This window comes from Amphibalanus amphitrite, unplaced genomic scaffold, assembly GCF_019059575.1.
Source record: "Amphibalanus amphitrite isolate SeventyFive unplaced genomic scaffold, NRLGWU_Aamphi_draft 000121F_arrow, whole genome shotgun sequence".
Classification (NCBI taxonomy): domain Eukaryota; kingdom Metazoa; phylum Arthropoda; class Thecostraca; order Balanomorpha; family Balanidae; genus Amphibalanus; species Amphibalanus amphitrite.
Window position 1 is genome coordinate 77,663 of NW_024881616.1, and position 21,373 is coordinate 99,035.

At 53.2% G+C, this 21,373-nt stretch overlaps 1 protein-coding gene across 2 annotated transcripts in view; it reads right to left on the reverse strand.

Annotated features, from left to right (window-relative positions):
• Positions 1 to 17,593, reverse strand: part of LOC122381487 (extensin-like) — a 29,428-nt gene extending 11,835 nt beyond the window's left edge. Inside the window, exons 1-3 of one of the 2 annotated variants that reach the window (XM_043365714.1) lie at positions 17,396 to 17,593; positions 16,671 to 16,714; positions 15,602 to 16,446 (exon numbers count right to left, since the gene is read on the reverse strand). In XM_043365714.1, coding sequence (XP_043221649.1) covers positions 15,602 to 16,441 — 840 coding nt within the window. In that variant the 5' untranslated portion in view covers positions 16,442 to 16,446; positions 16,671 to 16,714; positions 17,396 to 17,593. Of the gene's footprint in view, positions 1 to 13,058; positions 13,162 to 15,601; positions 16,447 to 16,670; positions 16,715 to 17,395 lie in introns of those variants that run through there. The other variant, XM_043365715.1, reaches the window with a different exon arrangement.
• Positions 17,594 to 21,373: the final 3,780 nt, after the last annotated feature.

The following is a 21,373-nucleotide window of genomic DNA, read 5'->3' on the forward strand; positions in this document are numbered from 1 at the left end:
TCTCTCTCTCTCTCTCTCTCTCTCTCTCTCTCTCTCTCTCTCTCTCTCTCTCTTCCTCTCCCTCCTCTCTCTCTCTCTTCCGCCCTCCAACCTCTCTCTCTCTCTCTCTCTCTCTCTCTCTCTCTCTCTCTCTCTCTCTCTCCTCTCCTCTCCTCTCCTCTCCTCTTTCCTCCCCTCCCCTCCTCTCCGTCCGTCCCAGGCCATTGTCCCTCCCTTGTTCGTCGGTTTGTCGGCGGTGTAGCTTTTATCACCGCGACGGCCGCCCAGGCCGTAAGCAAATAGCACCACTGGGTCCACAGATTCCCCTCATGTCCGGCTTTCGCGTTTGACGCGAGCACTAGTCAGCGAGTTTGCCGCGCTGCGTTTCTGCTGGGCTATACGCGTTGAACTTGGCATGTCTGGCAGGCGCCGCTATTGCGCCAGGTATATATCGATACCATACCGAGGCCGCGATGACATGCACACGCACCGACCAGTTGGCGACATGTTGACCCTGTTAATGTCATCTAGACCGCCTTGCCGACGCCGGGTCTAAGCCAACAGAAATGTGACGCCCACACCACGTGGTCAGAGTATAACCGGATCCAGTCATTCCAGCCGGTGGTCCAACCTACATACACTAACCGTCGCGTTCACTGCCTTGCTGGGGGAGAGCCGGCGCCGGCCGAGACGAGACGAGACGAGTCGGCCGTTTGGGGTGACGTCCTTGAGGCTCGCTTTGGCGGAGCTTAATGACGTCCCATTGGCGACCGAACTGGTCTGATGACCTGGGCATTCCAGCCCAATCAGGAGCCGGACGGCAGGGGGAGGGGGGGGGGGGTCCAACTGACCCCTTCCCCACACGCTAGACGCAACAGAACGCCGCACACGGACGAGGGATATGATAGGTGTACGGATCAGGCTCATTCGAAAGCCCGACCCATCAGTATCACAAGCGGCGGCCGCCGCCGCGACGGGACAGTGACGACCTGCAGTTGTGCAGTTACATTCCGACTTAGCGTTGGAAACGGTCTAACATGAGCCTTCTTGCTGATACGTGCCCTGTGGAAAGACCGCAGTCGACACAGCCAGCCGGGAACCACCGCGGCACGTCAGCGTGACACTCACCATATCAATCCGCCTAGCGCTCAAAGCCAGCCGAAATCGGGGCGCCCGGGGCACCCGGCTAGCCGACATACAATGCATCTCTGCACGGCTGCGTGACACTGACTGGGACGGTCTATTCTGCGCACACACCCAGTCTGGAATCCATCACTGCACCGCAGAGTGACACTGACTATTTCGATCTACCCGATGCACATGTCCAGCCAAGTGTATCTCCCTCCCCCCCCCCCCACCCCCACCCTCCGTTATGACCGGCCCCTCCCCAGAACCCAGCCGCCGCTGGAGACCGCTCCCAACGCCCCATCTCCCCTCCCTGGGCCTCGGCACGGCCGACCTGTTTGTCTTAGCGCGCAGCTGCGTGCCCTCAAACTCTCCCTCTCTGCTCTCCCACCCTCCGCTATCGTCCCGACCGGTCGTAAGCTCCAATATTTGCTCAGCCGCGACAACACCTCGCTGACGGCGCCTCGTCTTTATCACCTCGGCGTATGCCGTCTAGTGGTGTTAGTTGCAGAAAATGTATGGCCAATGTCCGTCCAATTCCAATGCTTACGCCGATTTCCGTCCAAAATGTTTAAGCTAGCCATTTGTCCAAAGATGTCCGAAACCTACGCAATAGTTTACACTTAACACTGTTATCTTTTTTTATGTATTTTTAGCAGCTTTAATGTGTTAATCATCTCAAAGGCTGATCTTTCTATTCGCCAATCAGTGTTAACCACGATTGCTTTATAGAAATGCTGAGGTGTAGCAATGATTGTCCAAAGTTGCCCAAACCTGCGTCATTGTCCAACCGAATTCCGGATTGGACATTGGACAAAATCGGAAATCCACAGATTCAAGCTACGATTGACACCACTAAATTGCCGTCTCACCCAATGCCGCCGCGCCCCGATGGAGGCCATTAGATACCCGCCCCTCTCCTATACGTGCCCGCCTGTTCTGGATCAGTTCGCACCATTACCTGCCGGGTAGAACTCGCGAGTTACGTCACGTGTCAGGTCATACCCGTCGTCGGGCCAGATATGGCTCGACGGGGACCACAGTTGCCAGGTCCTCCTGTGCACACGGCATGTACTGATCAGGTCTCACCCGTCGGCCGTGGCCATGACACGACGGGGACCACAGTTGCCAGGTCATCCTGTTCACACGGCATGTACGGATCAGGTCACACCCGTCGGCCGTGGCCATGGCCCGACGGGGACCACAGTTGCCAGGTCCTCCTGTGCACACGGCATATACGGATCAGGTCACACCCGTCGGCCGTGGCCATGACACGACGGGGACCACAGAGTGCCAGGTCCTCCTGTGCACACGGCATATACGGATCAGGTCACACCCGTCGGCCGTGGCCATGACACGACGGGGACCACAGTTGCCAGGTCATCCTGTTCACACGGCATGTACGGATCAGGTCACACCCGTCGGCCGTGGCCATGACCCGACGGGGACCACAGTTGCCAGGTCATCCTGTTCACACGGCATGTACGGATCAGGTCACACCCGTCGGCCGTGGCCATGACACGACGGGGACCACAGTTGCCAGGTCCTCCTGTGCACACGGCATATACGGATCAGGTCACACCCGTCGGCCGTGGCCACGGCACGACGGGGACCACAGTGGCCAGGTCATCCTGTTCACACGGCATGTACGGATCAGGTCACACCCGTCGGCCGTGGCCATGACACGACGGGGACCACAGTTGCCAGGTCATCCTGTTCACACGGCATGTACGGATCAGGTCACACCCGTCGGCCGTGGCCATGACACGACGGGGACCACAGTTGCCAGGTCATCCTGTTCACACGGCATGTACGGATCAGGTCACACCCGTCGGCCGTGGCCATGACACGACGGGGACCACATTGCCAGGTCATCCTGTTCACACGGCATGTACGGATCAAGTCACACCCGTCGGCCGTGGCCATGACACGACGGGGACCACAGAGTGCCAGGTCCTCCTGTGCATACGGCATGTACGGATCAGGTCACACCCGTCGGCCGTGGCCATGACACGACGGGGACCACAGTTGCCCGGTCCTCCTGTGCACACGGCATATACGGATCAGGTCACACCCGTCGGCCGTGGCCATGACACGACGGGGACCACAGTTGCCAGGTCATCCTGTTCACACGGCATGTACGGATCAGGTCACACCCGTCGGCCGTGGCCATGACACGACGGGGACCACAGTTGCCAGGTCATCCTGTTCACACGGCATGTACGGATCAGGTCACACCCGTCGGCCGTGGCCATGACACGACGGGGACCACAGTTGCCAGGTCATCCTGTTCACACGGCATGTACGGATCAGGTCACACCCGTCGGCCGTGGCCATGACACGACGGGGACCACAGTTGCCAGGTCATCCTGTTCACACGGCATATACGGATCAGGTCACACCCGTCGGCCGTGGCCATGACACGACGGGGACCACAGTTGCCAGGTCCTCCTGTGCACACGGCATATACGGATCAGGTCACACCCGTCGGCCGTGGCCATGACACGACGGGGACCACAGTTACCAGGTCATCCTGTTCACACGGCATGTACGGATCAGGTCGCACCCGTCGGCCGTGGCCATGACACGACGGGGACCACAGTTGCCAGGTCATCCTGTTCACACGGCATGTACGGATCAGGTCACACCCGTCGGCCGTGGCCATGACACGACGGGGACCACAGTTGCCAGGTCATCCTGTTCACACGGCATGTACGGATCAGGTCACACCCGTCGGCCGTGGCCATGACACGACGGGGACCACAGTTACCAGGTCCTCCTGTGCACACGGCATATACGGATCAGGTCACACCCGTCGGCCGTGGCCATGACACGACGGGGACCACAGATGCTGGCCTCTCTAGGCGCACGGTGTCGTGGTCAGCTAGGTACCCGCCCCTCTCCGTCACGCCCACTACTATAGCGCCCGTCGAACGGTCCCCCCCCCCCCTATCCCGTCTCCTCGTGGCCGTTCTACCTAGATCCTTCCCCCCCCCCGCAGCCTATCGCTGCGCCCACCTGCCATCATGCGTCCGTCTCCTGTCGCTCCGTTGATGTTGTCCTGTTATTCCGTACACCAAACCGAGCACTTATATCGCATTCGTCGCGCGCGCCGCGCGAGAAACACTCCGCGCACCCCTTGTACACCGCGGCTCGGCTCACACTGCGCGTGTTATCGGCCGACCACGGCGGGGCCGCCGCGGTTCTGTTTGTTCTTCTCCACCCTTCTCGTTATCGCCCCCCCCCCTCCCCCTCCCCCTTCCCTGGACCCCACTGGCTCGGTGTCGCGTCGTGTCACGTCGGCCCGCTAATCACGATTCAACGTCCCGTTAATGCTTGAATGAACTACCCTTGATCGATATTGTTTATGACCGCTCTGAGTGGGCCTGTATTGCCCGGGCGTGTCCACCAGTCGCACAGCATCACCAGCTGCTCGTTTATGACGCTGAACAGTGAAATCGATACGCAATCCCAGAGAGAATAGCACGGCTCTCAGTACAGCCGACCGACAGTGTGCAGGTGCCACTGCACTCATCGCTTGGTAACAATCCAAATCGGTAATCGTTTTACAGCCGCGCCGAGCCGCGCGCGCCGCAGGACCGGCGAGGCGTCATTTTATTGTGATTGTTGTCTCGTTCCACCCAGTACAGAATTGACAAGTGTCACCACACGTACTTGACCGATGCAACTTTAGCTCGGAACGAACGAATTAGTAACTTGCCTTTAGCCTGTTCTCTCCGCGCGTCTAACAAAGTCTCATCAGGTCACCAAAGTCGACAAGTTTCGAGAGGAAACCGGTACTTGGACAAGTGTGGCCGTGATCACTCGTCGTGTCCGCTAGCCGTTTTATGGCATGAACGCCGAATCGATAGTTGTCGAAACTAAACAGCCTCCTCTCTCTCTCTCCCTCCCTCCCTCTCTCTCTCTCCCACTCTCTCTCTCTCTCTCTCTGCGCGCGCGCCGCAGGACCGGCGAGGCGTCATTTTATTGTGATTGTTGTCTCGTTCCACCCAGTACAGAATTGACAAGTGTCACCACACGTACTTGACCGATGCAACTTTAGCTCGGAACGAACGAATTAGTAACTTGCCTTTAGCCTGTTCTCTCCGCGCGTCTAACAAAGTCTCATCAGGTCACCAAAGTCGACAAGTTTCGAGAGGAAACCGGTACTTGGACAAGTGTGGCCGTGATCACTCGTCGTGTCCGCTAGCCGTTTTATGGCATGAACGCCGAATCGATAGTTGTCGAAACTAAACAGCCTCCTCTCTCTCTCTCCCTCCCTCCCTCTCTCTCTCTCTCCCACTCTCTCTCTCTCCCTCTCTCTCTCCCTCTCTCTCCCTCTCTCTCTCTCTCTCTCTCTCTCTCTCTCTCTCTCTCTCTCTCTCTCTCTCTCTCTCTCTCTCTCTCACTCACTCACTCACTCTTATTCTCTCTCTTTCACTCTCCCTCTCTCTCCCTCCCTCTGTCTTCACAGTTCCGTAACGTGCTTGTAGTGAAACAGTAAATGGGGCTATTGAGTTTTCCTGGCATTATTGGTGCGCTTTGTTTGGTTTAATTTACCTATGATGCGTAGGCACTGAACGTTTACCGAGATATGAGAGTGCAAATTGACACAATTCAGACTTTAACAAAATTAGTCAGTCACGACAGCTTGTTGCTTTTATGCATTTTGGGCTTTGGGAATCTAAACTGCTTAATGATCTGCCGACAAACTGACGGGCGAGCGTGAGAGGCGTTACGCGGCGGCGATGATGTCGAACAAAGAAAACAGGAAGACTAGTTGAGAGCATCACGACCAGAACCAAAGGAAACAGGAAGGAAACCACGACATGCCAATCAAAATCGGCATCGACAAAACAATCAAATGCGAAACGCCGCGTAACACGCACAGTTCACAGCAATGCCGGCAGTTCGCAGGTGGCGGGAAGTGACGCCCACAGAGGGCAGTTTGCAGCGTGCAGCAGCATCCAGCACTTCCGGGCCGCAGCTGGCTGCACAATATGGTCAGACAACGTTTGGCAAATAAGGGGAAATGAATAGTGCGCATTAGGGTGACACTTATTTTTGAACTTTTGATTTTTCAGGAGCGAAGGCCTGGGTATGGTGTGAAACCATGAAAAAATACCTCCTGTGAATTTTCACATCGATCGAACATATTTAAGAGGTGCCCCAAAGCCATTTTTTTGGAAACGTACACCAAAAATAGATAGCACATTTTTAATTAAATTTTTGATAAAGTACACATGCAATTTGGCTTTAAACGAATCGTTGGGGGTGTAAAACGTCGATAAAAAATTCCCACCCCTCCAACAACCAATGGCAATTTGTTAAAAAGATACACCTGACACGCGCTGTCATGAAGGCACACCACCCTGACCGGCGTGTATTAGCCCCTGACTGGGGGTTTCATGGAAGCCTAAATCCCACTCATTGCTGCTCAGCTAACGTCGAATAGCGCACGTCTGGGAAGCGCCGATATTCCCTGACAAAAAGTCAAAAAGACACACAGACACACAAAAAGGCACACCACGCTGACCTGCGTGTGTTAGACCGTCGATGGGGGTCTCGACAAAAAGTAAAAAAGGCACACCTGGCACACAAAAAAAAGCACACCATGCTGACCTGCGTACATTCGACCCTCGCTGGGGGGTCTCATTATGAACCAAAATCCCAATCACAGGTACTCATCCAGTGTCGACTTGCGGACGTCGGGGAAACGACGTCGATGTTCCTCGACGACCTGGAGAAGGCACTGTCTTTGTTCCTCATCCTTCGTGAGGATGGCGCAGTAGCTCTGAATCAGAGCCACGCCCCGTTCGGCAAAATCGTTGACAACCTTGAGGGACTCGGCTCGGCGGCGGGCGAGCTGGTAGTCCTGGCGTTCCGGCCACTCGGCCGGGTCCACCTCAAAGAATTCCGACGGGCCAAGGGCGTCCACGAGAAACTTGGAGCTTGGCGAAGCGAGGCAGCGTCTTCCTCGTCAGAACAGTCAGGTCAGGCTCCAGTGAAATCCGCTTGGGCGGATCTTCTGCGCCGTCGCGGCCAAAGGCAGCCACGATCAGCCTCTTCTCCTCCAACGTGGTCCTCACGTCGAACAGAGCGAGCGACACCAGCTCCTCGGAGATGTACCAGAGATAACGCCCAAACGCCTTCGATGCTTCCCTTGCGATTGCCTCGTCCTCGTAGGACAAGAGTGAGCGGTAGAAAGATAGGTCCTGGGCCGGAGCACGGGCTGCCAGCGGGGCTTCGTACCACGCCGGTACATACAGCGTCGCGAAGAAGAGGACGAAGCGGGCCAAGCTCTTCTCCACCGCCTTGGTGAGCTTGAACTGTCCGCGGAATAAGAAGATCTTCAATGCGTATATCAGTTTGCCCATCCATCCAGCGCGGTGGTAGGCTCCGGGCTTGGACATCCTGATTCCTCCAGGCGGAACGCCACCCAAGACAACGATCGTCAAGTTGAGGAGTTTTCGATAGTCATCCCGATGCTGCGTACTTTGAAGTTTCTCCTTGCAGAACATAATGACTTCGTCACTGGTGGACGGGATCGGCTCGATTGGCTCGAACATCGCCTGGTCGATGGATTCCCATTCGGCTTTGAAGCGTTATATCGGACCCAGACGACGGTGCGAGACAGGCGCCGAACATTTTGTCGGCCACGATCACAAGAATATGGTGCCGGCAGGCCAGGTGGAGGAGATTCCGCCCGAGAAGCTGTTGGACGTAAGTACAAGCTCCGCCGCGCACGCCGGTGTTGGAAGCGGTAGTGTCGAAAGACATTCCCACAACGCGTTCGGCGACGCCCCAATCCTCCAGGCAGCTGACAACCGCGGTGGCAACATCGTCACCCTTCCCGCTGGGCAAGCGTGGGACTCCCATGAGCTTGTTAACGCCATCCCCAGAAACGAGGATGGGAAGGCGCTCAGATGCCTTTGCTGGTGATATCGTCGACGATCTTTCCGTCCCAATGGACGACGAGGGGTACGCCCGGAGCAAACGTCTTCCGGATCTCCTTCGCCACATCCTCTAAGACGCGCCTCCGGTGTCGTTGGATGGACTCCCGGTTGACTACAAGGTTCTGGGGGATTGGGTTGTACGCCTCAGCAGCAGCGTGGAGGATGTGGACAGCGCTCCGGTTAGATGTTCTTGTTCGATCGAGCGCAGCTGCAATCTGCGGGGTCACCGCCGAGGCTCGAGCTATGCGACGTGTTGGGGGGAGGAAGCAGAAGAGGGCATCAGACGCCATATTGGCTTTGGGGCACCTCTTAAATATGTCCGATTGACCTGAAACTTCACAGGAGGTGTTTTCTCATGGTTTCACACCATGTGCAGGCTTTCGCGCGTTGAAATATTCATTTTGGGATTTCCCCCTACAAATAAGTGTCACCCTAGTGCGCATAGCTTGTCGGTTTCCTGGGTGTAATATAGGCCGTGGGGCCATTCCGAGAGCAGATTTGAACCGAACAGGACCAAGGATACATCACGAGGGGAACCAGCAAACCATGAGCCAATAACGAGCAGACGAACAAATAAAACCATGTGGGAAGGGAGATACCCGCCAGAGTAAGCTCGGTAGTAGGACGAGGACAAACGGCGACCGTAATACTACCACTGTAGAAGTCAAACACGGATCTTGGACACGCTTCCCATCACCAGCGCACACTTCATGAGGTGCCGGCTAAGGTCATTGTCTGTCCGGGGGGATACGTCACGAGTTCGGATGCAACAGCCATTCCTCGGAAGATAAATTTCAGGCCGAATTAGACAAGCGGCGGTTTCGGAACTCTGGACCGCGACATGGCCAGTATGTGAGTGGCAGTTGTTCAGTAGATGGAATGGCGGCGATCACGGCACTCTACGAGTTATTGAGAACCGATAACCACCTTAGGGTAAGGTAGTTTGCGTTCTATCATTATCCAATACTGATAATTGTAGAAAACACAGCACCGCGAGCCGGCTCATACCAACATGGCTTTGCCGTTTGCGTCCGTTTGCCTCAGTGCTGAGTGCTGCCTACAACAGGCACTCTATTTTTAACCGAGGGTCGGCATGCAGTAAGCTGTGAGTAAGCTATATTTTTAGTCTTCTGAACAAACAGACCTATTCTGACACCGTAAAAAGCTAGGTGAAATCCACAAACAATGGGTGTCGTTTGTATGGGCTTGGTATAGGGCCCGAGCCCTACCATTTTTCCAAACAATAGTTCTATGGCGCTGCATGGTGAGAATGGCTTTGATATCCTAAAATAAACCACAAGAGCCTTACCAATAGGTTTCGGAAAGTGACGCCCGTGCCACACACAATACCAAATCGCTCCTAAAAGGCAGCCCAGCATGTATCTCAGCGTTGGCCGCAGCATCCGGCCACGACGCATGCTATCAAAAATCCCAGACAGAGTGACACAAGTCGGAGAGCGATTCTGGTACAATCGGAACGCTATCAGTGCCGGCCCGGCCGGATTTATCCGCTGCAGGGAAGATGTCGAGTGCAGTAGCGGGCAGCGGAGCGCAGATTCCGGCGCCGTAATGGCGGACTATCAGCAGACGCTGCAGAGGACACCATGACTCAGCGACTTGGTATGGCCGCCCATGGTGGTAGTACACTCGGGGGCAGATTGATGTTCCACCATTCCCCACCCATCGGGCTCCCATGGCTCAGCACTGGCTGCTGCCAGTGTTGCCTGCCCTCAGCACTGATCAGCACTGCCTGCCAGTGCCAGTGCTGCCAGTGCTGCCACTGGCAGCAGCCAGTGCTGAGCCATGGGAGCCCGATAGGTAGGGAGTGGTGGAACATCACTCTGCCCCCGAGTGTACCAGCACGTGCTGCATGCTTGACATTTTGCTTTTAGAACTTTCGCTTACACTTACGATGTGCGATAATTTTGAGGTCCCTTTGGCCTGTGTGACTCCGACTTATCGAGAGACGTGGCTCTTTTTAAATTTCCTTACGGAAGAAGCATTGGTTGCCGAAGACAAGTGATGTGAAAATTGGACTCGACAGTGTCCAGTGTCCATTCGGTCGTCAAAAGTGATCGAACAATAAAACGTTGCACTTTGCAGCAAGGCAGCAACAAACTGTTACGGGTCAGAGTTCCAATTAATAAACACAACACTGGTGTATATTTTCATCACCCCAGCAAATCACCCTTGAGGTCGAGCTGGCATGAACTGTGCTAGCTGGAGTAAAAATACCCACTGGAAGCTCCAGTAGTTCGGGTGGAAACGTGTTATGTAAAAAAAAAAATATACAATAGAAGATTAACAAAAACAAATGCTGCCGCTGGATCAGTCCGTCGTCTCTGTGTACAAAAACAAAATGTACATACAACAGTTTCAGAAAGCGTTGTTCGGAGACCTCGTACCTCATCCTCAGTCTCAGACAGCCGCGCTCATGTGACCTCGCTCTCTGTCTTCATGTTACCTTCTCACTCCCTGGCAGCTCAAAACCCCTTGCAAAACCCCACGTTTCCGGTCGGCGCCCTTTCAGCAGGTCGAAGTCCGCCGCCGCAATTATAAATCCTAAAAAGTCCGCCGCCGGTTACGCCCAAAAACGCTCATTGTAAAGCCGTCGATTCATGCAGGAGGGTGAGATTTTTACCACTCGTGGGTCACGTAATTCAACAGGTCGTATTAAATTTTGGGCACGATGCGGCCGGGGGTGCGCCCGTGGCGCGTGCTCATGTGCGCCATAGGGTTAGCATTAGAATCGGCAAAAACAGGCTATTGCTCGGAAACGGTAAGGGCTACGGGGATGAAATTTTCACGCCAAGTCGGACGCGTGGACTCATTTGTCGTATTAAATTTTCGAGGGGGTGGGTTCAGCGGTGTGCACGTGGTGGGACCGCGACCGGTGCCGAGCAAAAGGCACGTGCTTTAGGCCCGCCATCGGCCTCGGCGGTCCGCCGATCGTCTTTCGGGCGTGTTTGTTTAACCGGACGGCGTCTCTCGGACACCTGTTTTTGGTCCTCCCGGACTGGCCCCGGCAGGCTCATCAAAGTGACCCGGCGGGGAGTGGCAGCGGGCGCACCATCTGGTTATGACCAGAGCCGGCACGAGGGAGCACCGCGCCGCCCAGCGGATACTCTCTCGCTGGGGCACGCGGAGAATCTCGTGCCCTCCGTGCGCCGGCCTCCGTTCTAGACTGAGCTCAGGTTAAGACGGAACATTAGGCTCATGTTCATCATCCATCAGAACTGACAGAGCCATCACCAAACGTGCAGTCTCAGCAGTAACTATCACCAGAAAGACAATGCGCCCGCGTCTCAGACACACAGCAGTCAGCATCTAATTATTTTGAGTAATGTTGGAAGGGAAGGCGTTTCTTGCATCCCCGGCAACTGGGAAACAAACCCTTCTTGCATTATGCATATCAACATTGTCGAGGATACCGATAACACCCCCACCAAATATCACGCAGAAGCGTTCACGATGTGATAATGTGCATTAGAATCTTGTGGCCGCCGTGCCACTGCGGCGCCGCCGCCGCCCCGTCCTGGCTCGGGATGAGTTATATGGCATTGTGCGGGGCGGGGCCGGGAGGAGACGGCCGGCGGCACGCGCAGCGCAATTGTAAATTTAAGATATGTCATTTAAGGCACGTAGGCCGCCAAGCTGGCGCCTTCCGTCACCTCGTCGCCGCTGTGCAAGTTCGCACTCGTTTTGGGCGTGTTCTAGACGTTGCGTAACCTGTTGAATAAAAAGCGGGTCACGTGCGACCCCCAGCCAGTCTGGGCCGACACGCGACGGAGACAGCCTGCAATACAGCGGTAATGTGGACCTAAGGAGTTTGCTACATAATGTTTGAGGTTTTGCCATTAATGTGTTTATGATCAATACAATTCAGCTCTGTAGCTAAGTCAGAAACAGTTGTAGAGTAAACCTAACAGCGAAAGTTAAGAATTATCACAAGCATCTGTAAACGTCAAAAACAGCAATCTAAACGTGTGTTGACACAAAAAAGATCGTAGTAGACGGGTCGGCACGTCCAACGATGACACAACGCCGGAATGTGTAGCGTAACGACGTCATTCGGCGGTTATCAAGGATGCCTACAACTGACTTTTGTCGCATCAGGCATGAAGGCGCCACAGGCCCTCGCGACGGCGCGTTGGAGCGGGGAGACGAGGACAGTGGGAGGGGAAAGGGGGAAGGGATGAAAATGGGTCGTAAAGGGGGAGGAAAGTAGCACATGGTGACCGCGGCGGACACAAACAGGGAGGGGCCCCGCCAGTCGGGACAGAGCAAACAGTCACATTACGACAGGTCAGGACTGGCCACCATTAGAGCTGCTCTTTGCGGTCATTCAGGCAACTCGCCCCGAGAAAAGGGGGAGGAGTAGCACAGGAATCCTCCATCAGACACCCAGAGCTTCCGCGACGGTTTAGTTCTGTGGTGGTGGCCCGGAATGTTATTGCTTAGGCTTACTATTACTACTACCAAATTTGATTTTAGCCACAGTAGCAGATGTATTTGCTAGGACAAGGATGTAATGGTAGCTGTGTGACCGGCTAAGGCGCGGCGTGGCCCAGCTGTGTGCCCGGGGGACGCCGTCTAGCCGACGCTGATTTATGTGGGGGTGCGCAGTTACAGTAGTGGCGGCGGCGCCGAGTCGCGCGAGAGGGTGAACAACGTTATCTGAACGATGCGTTAAGTTCCAAAATTATTCATAGCTCGCTTAGACCGATGCAGGCTTTGTCTATCTGCTCGTTGCGGGAATAAAGGGACACATCAAATCACAATCGTCAGACCTATGCTCTTCCGCTGCGCCACGAGTCCACATCATTCAACGGAGAAGCCGAGTAATTAGTTACCAAGTAAATTTCCACAAAAAAAAGAACAGGCGCTCAGCCGTGTGCACTGTGCACGTTTCAGTCCAGGGGGGAGGGGGCGGGCATACGCTTCTTCCTCCCGGCGAAAGACCTTCCAAACCAGCCACTGGCGTTTCTGAGTACTCACCAACATTGCTGCTTCGCCTCTGAACGCAGTGAATCGATCAGAACGACAAATCACCCCGTAGCTCGCGTCTGGACCCTGCCCGATCGTCAGTGATCGTTGCACAAGTGAGCGCTTCTGCCACACACCCCTCCGGCCGCGATCACCGCCAGACTGCCGGCCGGCCGAATCTCCCGACGCAGCGATAACCAGAGACGCTCGCGGCGCGTCCGTCACAGGCGAAGTGCCGCCCGCCCCCCTCCTCTCGCGGCGCGTCCGTCACAAGCGAAGTGCCGCCCGTCCCCCTCCTCTCCCGGCGAGGTGCCGCCCGTCCCCCTCCTCTCCCGACGCTCGCCGTGGGCGGCAGTGTCCGGTGTCGCGTCCGCTGACGTAGGTCCGGTCACAGTGGGCCGCGGAGCGCTCAGCGTTCAGTAGACCACGGCGTATACTCATAATAGAGCCTTGGGCTCACGGTCACAGACTACGGCCATCGGCTAAGCAGCGCCCGGGTCGGAGCGACCCGTCTCGACCGGTAGCAGAGTTGACTGAGTGGAGCAGAATTTTGGGGACTTTGTCAATGTCCAGGGGACTAGGAGCAGCATCGCAATGACTCCCACAACATCTGGGATATGATTCGAATGGATTCAACCAAGTGAAAGTCTGGTCAGCCAGGCACTGTCGGAGCCCTATTCAAATGTGAATTGTCGGTGCATTCCAAGTCCCCTGCGCATCTGCACAATGTATGCCAATATATGCGCATTACGCATTTAGAATGCGCAACGCGCAGGCGAATTACCAATGCAAGTGCGCGAAAAGAATCATGGCTCGTGTTTCACAACCTACAGTTGCGAGACGCGACAGCTTTCAAACGCGTCTCTGCTTCTCCATGCACCCGGCAATGTGAGAAAAATATCCGTTCTCTGGTCGCGGGCGCAAGACCTACAAAATCCTAGCTATAAAACCGGGCATATTCATACCTTGGGCGGCAGCACCATTCTGCCGGGAACCCGCTCCTTCCTGAGACTCATCTCTTCAGAACCATTCTTCACTAACTTCGCGTCACTCTCTCACGAATCCTTATAGCGGAAACGCGCCAACGGAACTCGTCCCACAATTTACACACACGACCAGCCCTGCCGCACGGCTCGGCCACCCGTCCTCACTGAAATAGCGCCCGTGGAAGACTCCCGGTCCGCCCCGCTCCCCGGCGGCCAATAGCGGACGGAATGCCCTGCTGACCTGGCGGGGCGTCAGCCACAACAAAGACCGTCTCAGCTGTCCGCCGAGACCGGTGTTGGGTAGCCGAAAAACTGAGAACAGCTATCGGATAGACAAGGGACAAAGGCACATCAGACGTGACGGTTCTGATGTCGAGCCGAGCATAGCTGTCGTTATGTTATGAGATACAGACCTCAGTCACTGTAGTATCTGACTCACTAGTCTCATTATTCAGGACGGTGCACTGCAATCCACTCAGGGGCGAGTTCAGGGGAGGGACTTTGGGGGTTAAAGCCCCCGGCCGAAAAAAATGCCGCCCTAAGGAGCGATGAATCGGGGCGCCGCAACACTAACAAATCACTGTACCCATGAACTACATCAGAGGAAGAGAAAGAGACAGAGGGTATTGTCTTCAATTTTTACTATGGGCAACCGAATCGTACACTTTTCCGTCCCTATTAGATAGAAAGCATGCCGCCGTTGGCACCTGGCCGAAGAGAATCCTGGACTCCCCCCCCCCCTGATTGCACAGCACAAATCACGATCGGGAGACCAATGTCAGCTGCCCTCTGAAATCTCATTGAACAAGTACTAGTACGGACGGAAGTCACCAGAGGGAGGTCACCAGAGGGAGGCCACCAGAGGGAGGCCACCAGAGGGAGGGAGAACCAGAGGCAGAGGGCAGAGTGTGCCGTGGTACACAAACAATTATAATGTCAGCGATACGCGTGTAAAGTCACTGGCCTTTGTGCCATCTGCGCCAGCCCTCTGGACCAGACCCAGTGACCCAGTGGGCCCCACCCTCCGCAGCTGCTGCACACAGCACGGGCACCGCCGCGTCCGCGTAGTCCCATGCAGCGAGCAAAAAACGTCCCGCTGATCTTTGGCACAGTAAAACGCATTTGTTTGATGAATTTTTCTAGATTGTTGGTTAGATGAACACGACTTTAGTGCACACCGAGCAGCGCTGGTTGCGCTGCATCCAGCAGACCACATGAACACAAGCCCGTGAAAGGCTCAATTTTTTTCGCATCAGCCACACATTTAAGGGGCGAAAAGGTTCGAGTGCTGCAGTTGGTTCCTATAGAACGCTTCAACTAATGGAGAAAAGAAACATATTTAGACCAATGCCGCAGAAGGCACCGAAACCAGAATCTCTTAGGATGCTACTTGGTCACATGGAGGATTTGCATGTTTCAGTACCTACCTAATCAAAACAGGGCAAATGTGGACACTCTTATCGACTCTAGGCAAACACAAAGCCACACTTACCTTGCAAATCCATTCTCCAATCTCCCTAACATACCCACTGCCCCCCCCCCCCCCGGTCTCTCCCAATTCACACTCACCCCATCTGCGGTCTGCTGACGCCGCTTCACCGTAACGTGCTGTTTGCGAATGTGCTCGGCCAGCTGGTGCTTGGTGCGGCACAGAAAGACGCACTTGCGGCAGGAGAAGCGGTGCGTCGCCTCGTGCACCGTCATGTGCTCCTGTAGGGCCTCCTCACTAGGGAATTTCTCGTCGCAGACGCAGCAGGAGGGGCGCAGCTCGAGCTGCAGCTCGGGGACGCCGCTGGTCCCCGGCTCTGCGGCGGCGGCCGCCGGAGCGGGCTGTTCCTGAGAGTTCGGTGCTGGCAGTGGAGGGTCTGCCACGGACTGGCTCTCAGACTTTGGCACCAGAAGTGGAGGGTCTGCTGCAGACTGACTCTCAGACTTCAGTACTGGAAGTGGAGGGTCTGCTGCGGACTGGCTCTCAGACTTCAGTACTGGGAGTGGAGGGTCTGCCACAGACTGGCTTTCAGACTGCAGTACTAGTACTGGAGTGTCTCCTGCAGACTCATCATCAGACTGAGGGGCCAGAGGGTTTGGTGCGGGGAGATCCCCCAGCACAGACTGGTCCTGAGACTGCTGCCCCAGGGACAGTGGGTCTGTTTCGGGCTGGTCCTCATATTCCTGCGCCAGCACAGACTGGTCCTCAGAATCTAGTCCCAGGGACAGCGGGTCTGCCGCAGGCTGGTCCTCATACTCCTGCTCTGACGCAGACAGATTCCCAGACTCCAGGCCCGGTGGTGTGGAGTCTGGATCCAGTGCTGGCGGCTGCAGATCGGCCATAGTCTCACGCAGTGCCGGCGACTCCTCTGGCACAGGGTTCTCCAACAACCCTCCTGCTGCCGGAGGTGGTGATGACATGCTTCCTGAAATGGAGAATTTGTGAGAAATTTGCCCAAGGTAATTGGTGCACCATGCACCTAATAGATACGGCAATGAAACTGATGAGAGCAATTGTCTTGTGGAGTTGTTCTGCTCCAGATAGCTGTTCTAATGTAGTAGGCACTTCAATGGTTGATGAAAAAAAATATAAATCCCAATGCCAATTCAATTTTCACTAGAATAATTATGTTACAGAGAGCGAACTTACTAGAATTGAGAAGCAACTTCTTGGTGCACCCTTGAAGAATCCATCTGAAACAAAATAATGAAAATTAATAACATAATTTAATGACATAAGATATCATTTGATGATGAAAATGTTACACACACCAAAATAGGACACACAAAAAAAGAGCAGGCAGCAAAAAACATTCAATTTATTTTAATTAGCACACAAAAAGCAACTAGCCTAAAATCAACCAAAATTTCAAAAAGTCAAGCAACAACTGTGGCAGAATCATTATAAAGGAGTGGTAGGTAAGAACATAACAACTGATACAGGCTCCTCTTTATTTCATTGATGTGAATCAACCTAAGTTACCATTGAAGCTCCTTTGTGCTCTTCAACAATACAAATATGCATGTTCATGCAAAGAACAATCAAAGGCTACGTTCTAAAAGGCTAGGTTTTTAACATATATATTCTCTGGTAGGTAGCAACAGTGGACCCAATTAGCAATTTGCACTGTTCAGTACGCACTTGCACTAAGACTCTTGACTCCTGATAATCATTGGAAATCTTTTGGACACCTGAAATGGTGGATTTTCCCCACTTACTTTAAACTTATTACAGTGACAGGGAAATGGCTTACTATACGATTAAAAGTCGATCCCCGAACATAACTTTGACTTAGTGCCAGTGGTTTACATAGCCTTGGCCGTTTAAATCAAAATCAAAATAAATATTGATATAGCCTTGGCCTTTTAACTTACCAACCAAGGCCCACGAAATGTGTGTCTGCTATCATTATACGAAATAGAGACAAAAGGAAAACGGAAAAATGTAAAATCGGTAGGTTGAGGTGTTCAACTCCAAATCCGACTCGGAATTTCGGAATTGCTCGGAATAACTCCTCAACGCCCAAAACAGAGAAACACGACACGCGCATTGAGCGAAAACGATCAAGGAATGCATATTTCAATTCTTAGTAAAAAAGTACTTTTTGAAGATGGGCTTATGACGTCATGCAAGAAACTTAAAAAATTTACTTTTTTAGTTCACACAGCGGCCAGCGCTAACACATACCTTTTCGCAATTCGCATGGTACTAGTTTGGTTGACAAAATAGTTTGTTGTCTAAATTTCAGTTCACAATACTCAGGACGCATGTCTCAAGGAAAGATATCTACCAAGAAATAAAGTGACGCTTTATTTTTATGTCTACCTAGTACCTAAACCACAGACACAGTTCACAACATGTATGGAGAAGAGAGATAAAATTATGCATGAGAGAACTTGAGACCTACCATAATTTCAACCAAAGGCCCTGATCCAAGTAATCTTGGTCCTGATCGACCTGATCAAGAACAGCTTATCAGCCCTCTGTTGCCATCTATTGTATTTTCCTGTGAAGAAATGACAAAGCTAGCGACGGTCACATCAATGGTTTCCTTGGGTCGGGACGGGTGCAACCACAGGGTGCAACATTGCAGCAAAGATCACAGTGCGGGTATAACATGTAGTTAGATCATGCCATTGGATGTGGGCATATAGATGTCAATGATTGGAGGCTGGAGCTATTCATTTTAATGATTCGGAGCGACATACATATATGAAACGTTTTCGGCAACCGTTCAAATGCCGCTAAATGCATGTCCCTGAGCAAGTTCGTACTATTTTTGCATGATCCGGGCTACATGTGCGCGGCATACAAGGATCGGTCGATGTATTCTGCGTTGCTATAGTTAGCATGTTATGGCGTTATGCATTTGTGCTTTGTCCTGCATAATTATCGGTATTACCATCGGTTGGGTTAATTTGTTTCTTTATCAGCAGCGGCGTGTTATATTTCAAGCAGCATGTGAAACAAGGCAGCACAACACACGACGTATATTTATGTTTAAAATCGTATAATTCCATGCGACAACTCGTATCATATTAGGAATGCGTGCCTATCAATCAACCAACCATTTCATCGTCGTCATTTACAGTGCAACTGAGTCAGGATTTAATTAGAATCACGGTGAGCGTATCGCATTCATGACGATGGACAACTAACTAAGAATTATCGCCTGGCACTTATCCCGCTTTACGCTATAATAGCGGCCACTCGTCACCCCAGTCAGCTCGGGTCCGGCTGCTCACCCTACCGGCTACAGTGGTCTACCGGCGGCAGTCGGTCGGCCAGTGTTGGAAGTCCAGCGGGTCAGCGGCCGGATACAGTCGACCCCCGCTCTGCGCCACCCTGATCAGCTCCCTCTGCTGCTCCACGGGCAGGTGGAGACATATGAGCCGCCGCAGCTCCGCCGGCGTGCTAGCTACGCCGCTACGCCGCAGCACGGTCAGCACGTCCCCCATTGTTGGAGCGCGGCGCGGTCCGGCCCGTTGTCGGAGCCAGGAGAGGAGCAGCGTCTCGAACTGTGCCACTGCTCGCTCCGCCTGTCTGAGAGCCTCAGTGGTCACACGCAGACCCACGGCGTTACGACGAAACCAGCGCCGCGTTCCAGGCGACCTGGGAGCGCCGGGTCGTGCTCCTTTGGTGTGGGAAGCTGGCTGTCGACGACGCTTTGCAGCCACCGCCGCGGCCGCTGAACGGCGCTGATCGCGGGCGAAGTTGGGAAACATCCGAGCGAAGACCTCTTGTCTGGTCGGACGGCGACCCCTCGCAGGTGAGTTGAGGATTTGAGTCATTGATCGCGTCACAGGCCGGCTCGGGGTCGAGTCGGCCCCCTCGTGACACGAGTCCAACTCGTCTGAGTCATCGATGAGTCCGCTGGTGTGTCGCGGTGGTCGGCGGATCTCGCTGTCAAAAGTCACCGTCAGCCGCCGAGGGCGTGTGAATCTCGGAGAGGGTACAGCCGGCAGTCGGGTATACCTCGATCCGGTGAGCTGTGCTGGTCTGCCAGGATTAGATCGGATGGATCTTACCGATCCTGACCTGGTTGATCTGCCAGACTTTGATCCAGTTGATCTCGTGGGTCCTCTTCTTTTCGATGGCCGGCTTCCGGGAGATCGCGCGGAAGTTGAGGCGGAACGTGTTACGGGAGACATATGTACTGCCTCACGATCAGTGTGCTGTGGATTTCAAAATACGAATTATGTCGATAAAAGTTTCTAGCATTCCTTATCAGCTTGTGGTTGGAATTTGCTTGTGAATCCTGCTATATTTGAGGAAGACTTGTCACCATCGACTAATAGCGATTGTATGCTGGTCAACTGTCTCATATGAAAGGGATATGACTGCGAATCGTAATGAAGTCTTGAATGGAAACAGCTTTCGTACGGTTCAAAAATTTGAAGATATACTGCTGTATTTGTGTGAAAAATACCGCTATATTAGGGTTGGCAATTGGGAAAAAGAGTTTTGTAATGCTGCTCAAAAGAAATTAGATCGTTTATTTCTGTCGTCTCACTAAGCTAAGCACCAACTAAGCACATGGCTTAGCATCAACCTCAGCATAGGCAACGCGGCGTGCTTTTTGTTTCCGTTGCTATGACAACATCGAGACAAATTTGTAAGTAGTCCATCTCCTGCTGCTGCTGACGGGACTGTAATCGCCACGCCCCGCGTGGATTGTCCATGAAGGTAATACAATACAATACAATACAATTCTTTTCAGAAAGGAATAAAAGAATGTCAAGCTTCTTCATAGAGTACAAGAAAACATGTAGAAGAAAACACAATGTTGAAATTGAATTGAATACCAATGATATAGATAGATAGTTAGTGCTTAGACATGACCTGACCGGCTTTGACCTGGCCTTGACCTGAGGCCAACACTCATGGTAGCCCTTTACAAATAAAATGTATAACATTAAACATGGCATTAATACGGGCTAAACACGACCAAAGCAATGGTGTCAATATAGGCACCTGGCACAAGATGTGTAAGATGACCTTATCGTTGCCCCATGCCTAATAATAAACCAAGAAAAGCTTCCACTGTTAAATATTTCAGTACGGTAAATATATCGTTGCCTTTCTGTGCGAATATTTAACTGCCTTGATTGACAGGACCGTTTATTTCTTGTTATACGAAATGAAGCGAGCATTCCGCCAGCTTGCCTATTTCTTTTTCCTTTTGTCTCGGTCCTTCCCTATTCCATATAAGGTCAAAATACACCGTTCACTGCGATGAAAGCAATTAGACGAAATAAAGTATAAAGCACTCAGGCGTTTCCTATTCCATTTATAGGACAACATTTAGGCGCCGTTCACCGAGTGACGAAGGTAATTCAACGAAATTGATAATAAAATCTGAAATTAGATGGTAATTAACTACCCACCCATAAGTTATAACCAAATGATAAAGGGACAGAGTATTACAGGAAACAATAGGAATCACATCCTGTGCAGATTTCGCTTTCCTTTATACTCATTACTCACTCTGCATATGATTGTGTGTCTTCTTGATAACGGGTTTAGCAGTACATCGTACGGGCCAATGCACGTACCGTCTGGAACGCCAGCGTGGTACGATGACACTAACCAGACCCGACCGGCTACAGTGCAGGCCATCACTCGGCGGCTCTCAGTTGACCTCTGGTATAAACAGAGGGACCCACTGCACTGGGGTGACAGAGTTCGTGGTGTCTGCACTGGCAGTTGGATAGAGACTGTGCTGAAGTGAGGAGCTCCAGCACTGTGACGGAGACAGAAGGGAGATCCTTCTTTAGCCCCCGACAGAAGACTGCGTCTGTGTGGTGGTGGTAGTGGTAGTGGCTGCCGCTCGTATCATTTTACTGAGGCCG